Source organism: Ahaetulla prasina, chromosome 7, assembly GCF_028640845.1.
Source record: "Ahaetulla prasina isolate Xishuangbanna chromosome 7, ASM2864084v1, whole genome shotgun sequence".
NCBI classification, from domain to species: domain Eukaryota; kingdom Metazoa; phylum Chordata; class Lepidosauria; order Squamata; family Colubridae; genus Ahaetulla; species Ahaetulla prasina.
The window spans coordinates 58,275,193-58,288,744 of record NC_080545.1 but is presented as its reverse complement, the minus strand read 5'-3'; the positions used below and the strand labels follow the sequence as shown (position 1 = coordinate 58,288,744).

General features: G+C 34.6%; 1 protein-coding gene across 7 annotated transcripts in view; it reads left to right on the top strand.

The window, feature by feature from the left end:
* The window catches only part of ATP2B1 (ATPase plasma membrane Ca2+ transporting 1), a 76,174-nt gene that overhangs the window by 28,256 nt on the left and 34,366 nt on the right, over positions 1-13,552 (top strand). For 6 of the 7 annotated variants that reach the window (XM_058190355.1, XM_058190352.1, XM_058190359.1 and 3 more), the window contains 2 exons: positions 4,326-4,750; positions 11,843-12,040. In XM_058190355.1, the coding sequence (XP_058046338.1) occupies positions 4,546-4,750; positions 11,843-12,040 (403 nt within the window). In that variant the 5' untranslated portion in view covers positions 4,326-4,545. Of the gene's footprint in view, positions 1-4,325; positions 4,751-11,842; positions 12,041-12,472; positions 12,563-13,552 lie in introns of those variants that run through there. The other variant, XM_058190356.1, reaches the window with a different exon arrangement.

Genomic DNA, 13,552 nt, shown 5'->3' with positions numbered 1-13,552 from the left:
AAAACTTTACTTGCATTCTAATACTTTTGCCTAAATTATTTTTTAAAAAATATTTTAATTTCTTTTAACAAATGTCCATATTGTGTTTGGTCTTCATCTAAAAGTATTAGATTTTCTTTTATAAACCAAACTCACAGAATTTTGGTAATTTCTGTACTTTAGAAATTTTAGTAGCAAAGTTCTTTGAAGTCCAAATCATATCTATTCTTGAAAAGTATATATGTCTTTTAGAAAAGTAAGCATTGTCTCGAATTGCTACTTTGTCTTCAAATAATAATAATAATAATAACAACAACAACAGCAACAAAGTTGGAAGGGACCTTGGAGGTCTTTTAGTCCAACCCCCTGCCCAGGCAAGAAACCCTACACCACTTCAGACAAATGGTTATCCAACATCATCTTAAAAATTTCCAGTGTTGGAGCATTCACAACTTCTGCAGGCAAGTTGTTCCACTGATTAATTGTTCTAACTGTCAGGAAATTTCTCCTTAGTTCTAAGTTGCTTCTCTCCTTAATTAGTTTCCACCCATTGCTTCTTATTCTACCCTCAGGTGCTTTGGAGAATAGTTTGACTCCCTCTTCTTTGTGGCAACCCCTGAGATATTGGAACAGTGCTATCGTGTCTCCGCTAGTCCTTCTTTTCATTAAACTAGACATACCCAGTTCCTGCAACCGTTCTTCATATGTTTTAGCCTCTAGTCCTCTAACCATCCCTATATTAACCATCCCTAAATAACCATCAACACGATTTCTTATAAATTCACACTGTAGTAAGTTGGGTGAACAATTTTCCCACTTTCATTTTTCTTAGATTCCTGACCCATGGGCTATTATTCTATAACAGCAATCACATTTACAGTTATATACCACCCCATAGCACCTTATAGCACTCTCTGGGCAGTTTACAATGTCAGCATTATTTGCGTATTGGCCCAATAATCTGGATCCTCATTAGATTGACCTCAGAAGGCTAAATGAAACTTGAGCCCCATCAGGATCCCACTCCAGGCTGTGGACAGATTTTGCCTGCAATACTGCATTTTTCATCACTGCACCACGATTAAATAAGAATAATATCTTATTCTATTATTGTCCTCCAACCTCTACTGTATGCCCAAAAACCTTTGGTCTTCCTCCTCTAACACCTGGTTCACCCTATGAGAGTATTGGAGCCAGAAAGGAGGAATATGGTCAGTAAGAAATCAACATTTATGTGTGGACTTAAATCAATGTGTGATTCTCTTTTAAGTGGACCCTATGTCTTTCTCCCCTTTGCCTAGGAATGGATCCACACAGCCATTTAGAATAGAATAGAACTTCAGCTGCTTTTTGTCCATCAAGGAAACAGTGCAAGACTGAAGCAAGAGGCACAGGTCATAATAGAAAAAATAAATCTGCCATCTTTAGGAAAAACTAATGTGCTTCTTGAGATTCTCAGAGGAACTATGTAAAGATCTGAGAACTCTGAACTTATTGCTGACAAACTCCAGTGTATGCACTTACGTTGAGGCTGAATGCACTCACTGTATGAATGCACTCACTGTATGAATTCATAAACTATGATTTCCAGAGACCAGAGTGAATAGATTCATATAACATGGCTTAGCTAAAATTAAGCAATCACCTGAAGGCTATTTGAAACGCAATAAATAACATGCAAAGGAATAAGTTATTAATAATTACTATCTTAATTATCTTAATAAGAATTATTAAGTGAAAACATCATAAAAATAGGAAAATTAGCTAAGAATAGAATTAAAGATAAGGAAAAAAATCGGGAAAGAAGGGAACGTTTCATGAAATGCAATAGAAATATCAGCATTATTATTACAATTGTGTATCTGATCATATTTTATACTTTTATTCCACTTTCTGGGTAATTATTGTGATTCATGTGAATTTGAGGGAGATGGGCCCATCTATCAGCTATTTATATTAAAAGGACAAGATAGATTAGAAACATAAGTAGAAGAAAAAAGAGATTAGTTCTTTAAGGTTCAAATAAAAGATTAAACCACAAACTAAACTTGAATTTATACCTATTTGAGTGTTTTTAAGAATGATGTTATATAAATAAACTCTGTTGCTGTAAATTAACACGAGTTAATTATTAGATAAGGAAGCATGCTTAGGCAGTAAGTATCAGTGGGAAACTTAATTTATGCAGCTATCTTATGGCTTATTTAAATACCTGATGTAAGTTACCTTGATCTAAATTACCACTTGGAGTTTGCAGCTCTTGTTGAATTTCCCTCCCTCTGCCACAAAAAATGTTTTCTTTTCTAGCATAATCATTAACTAGAAAATGGGTTTGTAAGCTGGTAATTTTCACAGGTGCAGATATGCTTGCACATTTGGAAAATTTCGCAAGCATGAGCAGCTCTTCTCCATTTCATTTTGTTGCACATTTGTATAATTGAAAAAAAATTATAATAAATTTTTACCTCTATCTCTGTGTCAGATAGCAAGTATAATGAAGTTTAACATTAGAAATGTATTTGTAAGAATATTTAACAAGAATTATGTTTGATTTTAAATTGCTTGTCATAAATTTACAAATCTGCATATAGGTTAAAACTTTATTGGATCGTCTTAAATTGTTTTTTTTAATAAATATTGGTTATGTTCATCAAAAGCTGTAACAGGTCAATCAAAAACATATTTAGAAAGGAAGCTTGGCATAAATCATCATCATAATAAGTTGACAAAATGTCCATCTGTCAGTTGCAAAAGGCCATATTGCTTAGTTCTGTACATTACGACATTGTACATTCTTGGGGAAAAAATGTGATCCATATGAAGGCCCACACCAGCTAAAGAACTGGCTGCTGAGATTTCACATTGTTGTGAACAGAGAATAATAATGTGATCTCTAATATCTTTCTATCTTAGAGCTTATAAAGTTCCATCCCACTTAAGGTGTTCCTGGGTTTTTGTATTTCTCAAACCAAGCAATTGATCAACTGCTGTAAAGTTGTTACCATGGAGATATACTCCAGAACAGCCTCATTTTTTTACTTTTTGTGTATAGAATTGATTTTCTTGTTTTCTTTTTGTGTAAAATTTCTAAGCTATTTGTAAGATCAGATACTTCTTGGCCAGACTGTAGTTCACAATTTACAACCACAATTGGGACCTTAATCTTAGTCATTGGATGAATCTGTAAGTAAGCCAGATGTCATAGCTTTACCCAACAATCCTAGCACACCCAGTTGAGATCATTAAATAATCTTGTGGGTCGTTAAGCAGAGTCCCTGAAATCCTAGCAGAATTTTCAGCCCCAGAGATACTTGTTTGCAGCACCTCCCACTTTTTACATGGCCTTTGCTGTCCTGCTTGGATTTCAGCAGGGAGAATTTTCATTACCTGTTTGCTCTGGAGCTGAAAATTCTGCTTGGATTCTGCTATGCACCTTTTTTAGCCAGTCCCTGAAGACCAGACAGAATCCTTTGGACACGCTACAGTGCTTGCGATCTTCCCTGTCAGCTTCCCCATTGTCTTTCTGGGAAAACTGGCAAGTAAAATTGCAAATGATGCTTACATGATCACAGGGAAGATTGCAAATCATAATTGTATGATCACAGAGCATTTGGCAACCAGGGCTAAGTGTGAATGGGTTGTTAACTGCCCAGATCACAATCCTATGACTGGGTGGGTGCAAAGGGTATAACTTTGGGAACAGTTGTACGTACCTTCAGCATCTGTCATGACTTTGAATGATCACTAAATAAATGGTTGTAACTTGAGAACCATATGTAGTCTGATTTTAGTTCTGATTTTGAATTTTTAAGGTCAGTCATTTTTTAAAGCAAACCTTTCATGAAATGCAAAAATTAGGCTTAAGGGAAATAAATGTATTAATGGAAACTCACTAAAGTAACTTTAAACTGAAACATGAAAGGGCAATTAGACAGCAATAAATTAAAGTAAATTTAAAAATACTGTAGTATAGGGACACTGTAATATGGGTTCAATATTGTAGAGAAGGTATTAGAAGCAAATGATGGAAGAAAGGAGAGGTCAAGGAAGATACAAGGACAGATTAAGGCAAGGATCACAATGTAGTTGATTCATTGTGAGAAAGGATAGAGGAGAGAAATAGCTGATATAAAGGGCAGAGGAAAAAAATGAGACAAGGTAGTGTGTTACGAACATTATATAAAATATAAAGACTTAGGCACAGAGGAATATGGGAAAGACAAGCACAAGCATATTTATTTGCATATCATCTATAATAGCAAAGAAGCATTGTGAATCACAAGTATAACAATACAGTTTACTGAAAATATTGCATCTTATTGCTGTGAACTCTCTTTTATTTGCAGATAGCAGTTACCTTTCACTAGAAGTGGAATGAAGGAACAGACAATGGGAACACACTCAAGATAACACTCCTGGACAAGGTGTCTTATGGCTATTTCGAGTTGATTTACATCTGCGTATTTGATGGTTTTTACATACAAAGGATTTATTTTTCTTTTGGATATACTCAAAATACAAAATTGTTTCTTGTTGGAAACTTTTTACTTTTGAAAACTATACACCATGGGAGACATGGCCAACAACTCAGTGGCATATGGTGGTGTAAAATACACTATAAAAGATTCTAATCATGGAGATTTTGGTATTACACTTGAAGAGCTTCGTACACTTATGGAACTGCGAGCTACTGATGCTTTGCATAAAATACAAGAATGCTATGGAGATGTATATGGAATCTGTACAAGATTGAAAACTTCTCCAAATGAAGGTAAGGGTGATTGTACATGAATTTTAAGTAAGAGAATTCTGACTTGTGTAGATACTGAAGGCCTTGTTAATTGATAATGTTTTTATTTGTGACTTGAAGAGCCACCTGGTTTTTGTTGTATCTTAAATGGATTTATTTGGTTCTAAATTAAGATAATTAAAAGTAGAATTGAACAAAATAAATATTGAATTGAAGCTGCAAATATTTCTGTTAGGTATAAATCCAGAAAATATGTCAAAAATACCACAGTTTACTAAGATGCATGCTGATATCTGGCAGGACATATTTAGTGTAACAGTGGGAAAGAGAAACTGCCAGTGATGCAAGACCAGGAGACTAAAATTGGAGAATATGCAGCAGTGACAAAGTTGACAATATATGTCCATAATAGGCATATTGCTAAATTTTAGCAGGAATGGCTCCCTAATACATGGCACAGAGCAAGAGAAATTAAGACAGTTGGAATATAGTTTCTAGATAAGATTATGAAACCATGAAAAACAACAGATAAAGCATGTTAAGCAGACATTAGCAATAAACTCAATGTTCAGTAACAAAGTACAAATATTTAGGTTAGCAATTTTGAAATAAATGGAAAGGGAGGGGGAAAAGCATTACTTTGTTGTCCTTGTTTTCGTGTAATATTTCATTTGATGCTGGAAATTCTGATGATTTTCCCCCCATTGTTTTTATTGAACTATAATTAACAAACAGTATTAGGTAACTACCTTAACATAAATCCAAGATGCATATATAAGGAAAAAAATAATGTAGAAAATAGAAAAAAGTTGAATATAAAGTACAAATTTATCATATATGTAAAATAGAGCATGTTATATAGTTTATTGCTTTTGAGCTATATCATAAATCAACCAATTTTTTTTTTATTTGCATTTATATCCCGCCCTTCTCCGAAGACTCAGGGCGGCTTACACTATGTTAGCAATAGTCTTCATCCTATTTGTATATTTATATACAAAGTCAATTTACTGCCCCCAACAATCTGGGTCCTCATTTTACCTACCTTATAAAGGATGGAAGGCTGAGTCAACCTTGGGCCTGGTGGGACTAGAACCTGCAATAATTGCAAGCAGCTGGATTAAATTGAGGTTCTTCCTTTATTTTAGCTTCCTCTATGGCAGGGATAGTCAACCTTTTTATACCTACCGCCCACTTTTGTATCTCTGTTAGTAGTAAAATTTTCTAGCCGCCCATTGGTTCCACAGTAATGTGCTGTGTATTGTCGTCTGTGCATGCCTCTCACGCATTGTGGATTGGGTTGAGGGGGGGGCACCTGCTACGAGCTCTGCTTGTCTGTTACAGCTGGGTGGTGTGGGGGGAGATGCACGAGCTATTCTGGGAGGAGGCTGTTTTGTTTATGGACACACTATAGTGCCATTTAGTTTCACTTACGTAACACAAACTAAACTTATGCGCAGGCAATACAAATAGTATATTTTCAGAAATTTAAATTGTCAAGTGGAATTTTATGAAAACTTAATGAAAATGTTTTTAAATAATGCTATGATTTTTTTTTTAAAAAAAGTCAAATTAAAAAAAAAGAAAGTGCGTCAGTATTGGACAAAATCCCTACCGCCCACCATGAAAGCTGGAACGCCCACTAGTGGGTGATAGGGAGGAGGTTGACTACCACTGATCTATGATATTTTTCTAATGTGGCAATTGAAGAGATTTTGTTAATCCACATCTCTAACGTGATGTTATCTAATGTTTTTCAGTGTTGTGTAATTATTTTGGCTACTAAAATTAAATAGATAATATGTTCTTTATTTTTAAGCTAGAGGTTTGATCCAGTAAATAAATGTAGTAAACCCAGCTCTGGGAAGCATTTAATTCTTTGTTGATGTTACTTATCTCCCCAAGTATTTTATGCCAAAAGGATATAGCTTTATCACATGGCCACCACAAATGAAAAATTGATCCCTTTTTTACGACCTCTCTAACATTTGAAAGAATTGTTTGTTTGTTTGTCTATGTGTGTGTGTGCATTCAAATCTAATGGAAAAAAAGTATTACTAAAAGAGTTTTCTGAAATTTTTAAAACTGTGTAGTAGTGTTTTCCCTTTCTTTTGTGCTTTATATCTTTTAACTTTTAAAAAGTTGCTTAAAAAAACTTTAAAAAGTAATTTTTTTAACACATTCCTATATTAGGATTAAAACAAAGATTTTATTTAAGGTTTCTTTCCCAGTGTTGTAAGCTTCCAAAAAATAATTTAAGAAGCAGCATACTAAACACACATTTATCAGGTCAATAATGTGGTTTTTTTTCCGAAAAATATAACTTACTTTTTATTTTTTAATAGTTTCTTGAGCTTTTCAAATAAGGTTAGATAAACCTGTCATTTTATGTATAACTTTTTTCAGAGACTTCTGTTAGGAAAAAAATGAAACATTCTACACAAATTATTCATGCATTTTTTTCAGAAACATTTTCTCCTAAAACTAAGCATTTTTATACGTAGGGCCCATTAGAGTATGTGTCTTTCTGATGTGGTTACTTCTTAGTAAAAACTCACAGGCTGCTTAAACTTCATTATAGGTAATCCTCAAATTATGACCACAATTGGATTGGGAATTCCATTGCTAAGCAATGCAGTTGTTGAGTCATCACATGACCACAACCATGCCTAAATTTTTGCCAGTCATTTACTGAATCACCATAGTTATTAAGTGAATCACCACAGTCACTAAATGAATCCAGCTTCCCCCATTAACCTTGCTTGTTCGAAGCTGTCCAGGAAGGTTGCAAATTGTGATCACGTGAACCTGCGACACTGCAGCTATTGTAAATACATGCCAGTTGCCAAGTACCTAAATTATGATCATGTGATTGTGGAGCACTGTGACAGTCAGGGGTATGAGGACTGGTCAAAACTCACTGTATTTAATGTATTTAAATATCTTTCTCTGTTTTTTTGGGGGGAGAGCAGGGGAAATAGAATGCAATTACCCTGTGTGCACAATTATTAGGCAAGTGAGTATTTTGACCATATCATTTTTATGCATATTTTCCACCTCCAAGCTGTATAAACTTGAATGCTTAGTGATGTGTATTTGTGTAATGAGGGAGGGTGTGGCCTAAGGAGAGCAACACCCTATGTCAAGGTGTGCATAATTATTAGGCAGCTTCTTTTCCTCAGGCAAAATAGTCCAGGAAAGAGATTTAACTGACTGTGAAAAGTCAAAAATTATAAAAAGTCTTTCAGAGGGATGTCGCACTCTTGAAATTACTAAGATATTGGGGCGTGATCACAGAACCATAAAATGTTTTGTTGCAAATAGTGAACAAGGTCACAAGAAATGTTGAGAAAATAAGACAAACATTAATTGCCAAAGATTTGAGAAGAATCAAACATGAAGCTACCTTCTTCTTGTGCCATATCTGTCATCAGACAATCATGTTGGTGATCCTGTTTTTATCAACAACCGCACAAAAAAGTGCTATTGAGTTTTGTCCAAATCAGTCCCTTAGATTTTGAAGCCATGATGTTCTTCTTCTGCCTGGACCTTGTTTGCCTTCAATCTTTCATACAGGGAAGTATGTCGTATTTTTATGGGTGTCGCATACATGTCCAAAGTATTTTAACTTTTGCTTTTTTATGGTTTTGATGATTTCCGTTGGCTTTTCCAGGCGGCTTATCACCTTCTCATTTTTGATTTTGTCATCCCAACTTATATGTAATAGTCACCTGTAAATCCACACTTCAAATGGTTCTAGTTTCTTCAAGTGGCTTTCTGTCAGAGACCAGCTCTCCACTCCATAGGACAGAATAGAGAAAATGTAGCATCTGACAAGCCTGATTTTCAATCTTAGGCTTATGTCATGACTGCAGAAGACCTTTTTCATTTTGAAGAATGCTGTTTAAGCTTTCTCTATCCTTGTTTTTACTTCAGTGGTCTTTGAATAAAGCTACCAGGAACCCATTATACTCCAGTGTTGTCATATTCCAGAACTGCAACCTACCTGGAGTGTCCAGAAGTACAAGGTGTTCAGTGTTCCACTTCGACTCAGAAACCAGCAAGGTGGAGATGGGATAGTGGTATGGGCTAGTATTATTAAAGATGAGCTAGTTGGACCTTTTTGGGTTGAAGATGGACTCAAAAATCAACTCCCAAACCTACTGTTGGTTTTTAGAAGACACTTTCTTCAAACAGTAGTACAGGGAAAAGACTACATCTTTCAAGAAGATCGTTATTTTTATACAGGACAATGCTCCATCACATGCATCGAAGTACTCCACTGCATGGGTACCCAGTAAAGGCCTTAAAGATGAAAGAATAATGATATGACCTCACCTGACGTAAACCCTATTAAAAACTTCTGGGCCCTTCTTAAATGGAAGATTTACAATGAAGAAAAACAGCACACCGCTCTGAACAGTTTCTGGGAGGCTGTGGTGCTGCTACACGAAAAGTTGATCATCAACAGATCAGGAAACTGACAGACTCCATGAATGGAAGGCTTATGACTGTAACTGAAAATAAGGGTGGCTATATTGGTCACTGATTTTTTTTGTTGTTGAAACGTCAGACATGTCCATTTGTACATTTTAAGTTGTTTATTATACTCACTTTAAAAGATGCAAATAAACGAGAGAGATGGGCAGATTTTTATTTTCCGTTTAGTTGCATAATAATTCTGTACACTAATGGTTGCCCAATAATTATGCACACATAGATATTCTCCTAAGAAAGCCAAAATCTTATTTTTTATTTTCTTAAATATTCAGGTTTGAGGTTTATTAACATTTTGGTTGACTGGGAACACCGTAGTTGTTCAATAATAAAATTAATCCTCCAAAATACAACTTGCCTAATAATTGTGCACACAGGGTATATTTTTTTTTAAAAAAAGGGTTATACTAAAACATACAATCTTCTATCTAAAACAGGTGGGCCCAACATATGGCCATGGGCTGCATGTGGTCGTCATCAGCTAGTAAAGTGGCTCCACAAGATCATAAACTTTTAACATGATGTGATTTATATATACAGACATATATACATACATATACATATTACATATTTTATATGTGTCTCAAGACCAATACCTCTACATTCAGTGTGGCGTACACAAGACAAAAGGTTGGACACTCGTGATCTAAGATTTATTAAGCATATGAAATTTCCAGCAAACAATGGTGAACGTTTTTTGGACCACAACTCATGGTTCCTACTCACATTTATTTGCTGCCTAATTAGAAAGGAACACACTTGGTCTCTACATATTTGAGCCATTCATAATTTGAGATTTGTAATGACTATAAATGTTCTTTCAACACATGTTTAAAAGAGAAACACTTTCATTTTTAATAACCATTGGCCAATTTGCTCATTAGGATTCTCCTACAGACTTTATTGAGCTGAGTGCAAGTGTTTACATCACTGGTGGGTTTCAAAAATTTTTACTACTGGTTCTGTGGGTGTGGCTTGGTGGGCATGGCTTGGTGGGTGTGGCTTGGGCATGGCAGGGGAAGGATACTGTAAAATCTCCATTCCCTCCCCAATCCAGGGGAAGGATACTGTAAAATCCCCATTTCCTCCCGATTAGCTGGAACTTGGGAGGCAGAGAATAGATAGTCAGAATTTTTACTACCGGTTCTCTGAACTACTCAAAATTTCCACTACCAGTTCTCCAAAACTGGTCAAAACCTGCTGAAACCCACCTCTGGTTTACACGTTGACTTCCAAGTGAGGCAGTCATTAACTGACCTGTTCTTGTGGTATTACTAATATGCCAATTGGGTTTAATTTTGTGTATTCAAGGTTTGAGTTGCCTAAATGTGATTGGACTACAGTGCTCAGAATTTCCAGCCAATATTGGGCATGCAACTGAGAATTATAATTTGACAGTAGTTGTAAGAATCACTTCTATTGTCATTGTTTCTGTTGTGTTTAGTGTCGTTAAGGAAAATTGTGAGATTTCCCCCCCCCCATATTAATACAGGTAGAATTGAATGATTCCTTAATACTGGTAGGGAAAATAAAACAGCAATACAATTCTGGGATATGGTTTTTTTTATTTCTTATCGGATATTTGCAATATCCAAATGGCTTTATAACATACAGTTATATAAACAAATACAATTAGTACTTAAAATGGTGGACAAACTACTTCTGTCTGCACAGCTTTTGTAGCACAGCTTTTGAGAACAGCTTTTGTTCTCAAAGTGTTGAGAACACGCATATATTCTGTGCTATAATTATTTTGGAGCAAAGGCTTCAGAGAAGCGCAATATTAGAAGAGTCTGAAGTTTCCCTTTTGAATTTTTTTCCCCCAGAAATGGTCAAAATCTGTCTCAGGCATTCACAATATATATTTTTACTTTTTAAAAAAACAAACAATAGTTTCAGTTAGCATTGAAAAAATGTTGCATGGAATTTCCAAAAATCATTGGTAATTTTCTAAAATAAAATCTTCCCAGCATGCGGGAAATTCCCTTTCTTGAAACGGGAAATAAGAAAAATCTAATTTGCTACTGTTATTTATGCTTGTGGAAAGTCACAAATCCAATTGCTTTTTGTGTAAACGGAAAAAGGTATGCTTGATACACGTGAAACTGGCATGAGAAGAAACTCAAAACTATTGTATTCAAATTGCATTCAAACTGTGCATTCAAGAAAAATCTTATCATATAGAACAACCCCTTCATGTAATCCTAATACCAGCTATTGATATAATTAATTTCTTTGAAAATTGAGGGTTGTTTAGCATATACTGAATTGGCAAAATAAATAAGCATATTTTTTAAAAGCATACCTGGTTTTTATCTGCTCCCTCCCCCCCCCCTCTATACACACACATCCACACACACACAAAATTAAAATCAATAAAACAATACATGTATTCAGTGATTTGCAGCCAAAAAGCAAGTTTAAAGTGTCCTGATATTATTACAGTGATTATTTTTCTTGAAAACATGGAAGTAAATAGTATGATAATAAATAAGTACAAAATAACAGATTTGTAGTATATTTAACATTTTAATAAATCCAATATGAAAATGTTTCATTTTTGTTAGGAGGTGACAATAAACTACTCTAAAACCATTTTCTCTTTTTACTGTTTAGGCTTAAGTGGAAATCCAGCAGATATAGAGAGGAGAGCAGCTGTATTTGGGAAGAATTTTATACCTCCTAAAAAGCCAAAAACATTTCTTCAGTTAGTATGGGAAGCACTACAGGATGTTACGTTAATAATTTTAGAAATTGCAGCCATAATATCATTGGGCCTTTCTTTTTACCAACCTCCAGGAGGAAACGAAGCATGTAAGTAATCAAATAGGGTTTTTTAAAATTCTTGTTTATTATGAAATACACCAGAATGAATGTTTTAGAATTCTGTTATAAATCCAAAAAGGGGTATTCTTAGAACTGAGAACTTGACAGGTTAAAGTATATTCACCTTAAATTCTAGTAATTTCTTCATTTGAGCAAGATACAGATTTTATTATTCATCGTATTTGCACATATCTTGAATGTCTGATGGAATGACAGTAGGTTTATATCATCTTTTGTATCACTCTTCCTTTTTCTTCTGTTTTTAAATCTAGAAAACAAGGATAATTAGAGCAACTTCACTCTGTGTTCTCAACTTAATTTCCCCAGGGTTACATAGTGTAGACAATCAAAAGAGCTCAGTTAATCTATGTTTGGACTGACATTTTGAGCTTTACTATAATCTAATTTCCTCAAGTATAGGATCTCTTCAGATGCTGTATTTTTCACTGGAGAGAGTTCAGGAGCAGGCCTGGATTCATATACTCCATTCCTTACTGTTCCTGAGGACAGGTAAATATGAGTGTCTAAATAGAGGCATTAATGAAAGAAGTAGGAAACCCAGTGGAGGCAGGAGAAGGTTCTCTCCTTGTTAAGTCCCATTCCTGACAATGTAAATGCAAAAGCAGACACATTTAACATATACCCCATGTTTATTCTTATATCCAGGTCAACATTCAGTTACTTAGCAAACACCAGTGCAGATTAATATTCCTGGGTTATCATTTTATTAGATGAATTTCTTTTTTAAAATGCCATTCATCTATATTGAAATCTGCTAAATGGAGCAGTCAAGAGGTTTAAAGCAAGTTCTGATTTCAGAACAGGTATTTTTCTAAATGCATAGTATAAATGTTTATTTACCGTAATATTATTAATCGTAATAACTAAATATGGTGCTACAAAATGTCAGAATTATCAGATAAAATGTTCAGAAACACACTGTATCTGAAATGGTCTAAGACAAAAATTGCATATTGTTTCAAAATCTGTCAGAGGCTTTAGGTAGTAAAGCAGGAGTGTGTTTTTCTGCAGAATTCTTTCTCTTGACATGTTCACTGAGATGATTTCTGAAATACTGTCCCAAAGGTGCTTTTTCAAGAGGCAACTGGACTTTCTTTGCCTCTTTTAAAAAGCATCTTTGGGACAGTCATGACCTGGATGAATCTCCATAGACGTTCTGAAATATGGAAATTTATTGGAAACCTATTCCGTAATTGTTGGCTTACTTTTAAAGTAGCCCAGGAATAAAGCCTCCTTTAAATATTTTAGTGCTGGGGATATACATAATCTTTGTTCAGAATAGGATCAAGAAGATTTCAGGCTAGTGGAACATGTTTCAGTTTTTATAATAACTCTGACATTTAACAAGTAAAGTTTGTTACAAAAACAATTTTAAAATCAAGGAATCAAATTTTATATTTGAATTTTGTGTAAGATTTAAAATTAGACTGTTTCAGCTGTCCCTGTAACAGTCTCTGCTTGATTATCCCAGTCTTTCTT